The following is a 2,066-nucleotide window of genomic DNA, read 5'->3' as shown; positions in this document are numbered from 1 at the left end:
AACTCACATCCTTGTGCTTGCCAGGGAAGTGCTTATTCTTCTGAGCCATCTCCCCTATCTTCTTCTTTATAATAACATCTATTTCCTTTTGGATTGCAAGTTAACACAGATTTATAGTAAAAATATTTAGGAAATATGGAAAAGTACGTGGAAGAAATGAAAATTTTTGCACAGTCCCACCACCCAGAAGCAGTCATTATGTTTGTTTTAAGTATTTGTTTAACATTCATTTACCATTTCTGAGATCATAGAGACCTGAAAATGTATTGTTTTGGAGCCTGCATTTTTTACTTGATGGCTGTGTAATAATTCCCCACAAACAGCTATCTAGAGTTAATTTGACCATTTTCCTTTAGTGAGTTGTCCATTTTCTGCTTTTATGAATGTTTTTGGTATTTTAGGGCAGGGATGTCTTGGGAATATAGATTCCTCAGTATCCTCCTAAGATAAAATCTTTGAAATAAATTTCCTATATTAGGGGGACTCACCATTCTAACACTTGAAATTTGTACTGGTAGAACAACTCATTATAAAAGTTATTGCTGTCGACTCTAAGTGCAGCAGAGTCTGGAACCCATTTGTAGAACCTGGGCAAACACAAATGCTCTTTTCTCCAGAACTTGATACTTCTCTACATAACATTTTTGCTGGTAAGTAAGAGTCACAATGAGAGGGCAAATATGAAATTCTGTTTAAGAGCACAGATCCATAATTCCACAGGTTAAAGGACACTGCTTACCTGTGCAACTATGATGGCTTAGGCTGAAGCAGACAGTGTCCTGAGATTGATATGCAAACACAGAAGCCCGTTGTTCACCACGCATCATGGTGCCAAAGGAAGTCACTGGCCAAAGTGTTCATTGTCTTTAAAAAGAAGTGTTTCCAACATCTCTGTCATTGCTTTTGGGCTTAGAAAAATTTGGGGAATAAAAAGTAACTTTGTTCATTTTTGACAACAGGGAGAAAAGCAGACTCTCATGGGCCTTTCTAGGAAGAAAAAGGATGATAAGGACCACTCTTCATGACCTGACTTAATTCACTCCCACTAGGGAGGGTGGCCGAGGATGCTGGCCCAGTCAAACAATGGGGCACAATGTAGAATTCCAACCAGAGGAATGGACGCTCTCCTGCTGAGGTCAACAGCCACTCCTGAAAGTGAGCTGACAAGATACTGTTCTGGGCCTCCCTCTGCTTGGCGCCTACCGCCGCCACCCCGCCCCGGCCCCGGGAGTGGCCGCGGAGTGCCCGCCGCCCACACCGGGTCTCGCGGGAGGCGGGCTCGGCACGAAATAAATCAGAATGAATTATGCAGAAAAGCCTGATGAAATTACGAAAGATGAGTGGATGGAAAAGCTCAATAACTTACATGTCCAGCGGGCAGACATGAATCGTCTCATCATGAACTACCTGGTCACAGAGGGCTTTAAGGAAGCAGCAGAAAAATTTCGAATGGAATCTGGAATTGAACCAAGTGTGGATCTAGAAACCCTTGATGAACGGATCAAGATTCGGGAGATGATCCTGAAGGGCCAGATTCAGGAGGCCATTGCCTTGATCAACAGCCTCCATCCAGAGCTCTTGGACACAAACCGGTATCTGTACTTTCATCTGCAGCAACAGCATTTGATTGAGCTGATCCGCCAGCGTGAGACTGAGGCAGCACTGGAGTTTGCCCAGACACAGTTGGCGGAGCAGGGCGAGGAAAGCAGAGAGTGCCTCACAGAGATGGAGCGCACACTGGCCCTGCTGGCCTTTGACAGCCCCGAGTAGTCACCCTTTGGAGACCTTCTCCACATGATGCAGAGGCAAAAGGTGTGGAGTGAAGTTAACCAAGCTGTTCTAGATTATGAGAATCGTGAATCAACACCCAAGCTGGCAAAATTACTGAAACTACTACTTTGGGCTCAGAATGAGCTGGACCAGAAGAAAGTAAAATATCCCAAAATGACAGACCTCAGCAAGGGTGTGATCGAGGAGCCCAAGTAGAGCTGGCGCAGGCAGCCCTGGTGCCCGCAGCCATGATGGCACAGGACTCGCCTCCCTCGGACTGTGACTGGAAGGTTTTC

At 45.4% G+C, this 2,066-nt stretch overlaps 1 protein-coding gene across 1 annotated transcript; it reads left to right on the top strand.

Moving 5' to 3' along the window:
- The first annotated feature begins 1,186 nt into the window (after window positions 1-1,186).
- On the top strand, window positions 1,187-2,059 carry LOC101572557 (glucose-induced degradation protein 8 homolog). Its single transcript, XM_012515612.2, is given in 1 exon segment — window positions 1,187-2,059. A coding segment is annotated over 1 exon segment (687 nt). The 5' UTR covers window positions 1,187-1,299; the 3' UTR covers window positions 1,987-2,059.
- The last annotated feature ends 7 nt before the right edge of the window (window positions 2,060-2,066 follow it).

This window comes from Octodon degus, unplaced genomic scaffold (genome assembly GCF_000260255.1).
Source record: "Octodon degus isolate 3935 unplaced genomic scaffold, OctDeg1.0 scaffold00071, whole genome shotgun sequence".
NCBI lineage: Eukaryota > Metazoa > Chordata > Mammalia > Rodentia > Octodontidae > Octodon > Octodon degus.
The sequence above is the reverse complement of the archived record's forward strand: the minus strand, read 5'-3'. Positions and strand labels throughout refer to the sequence as shown.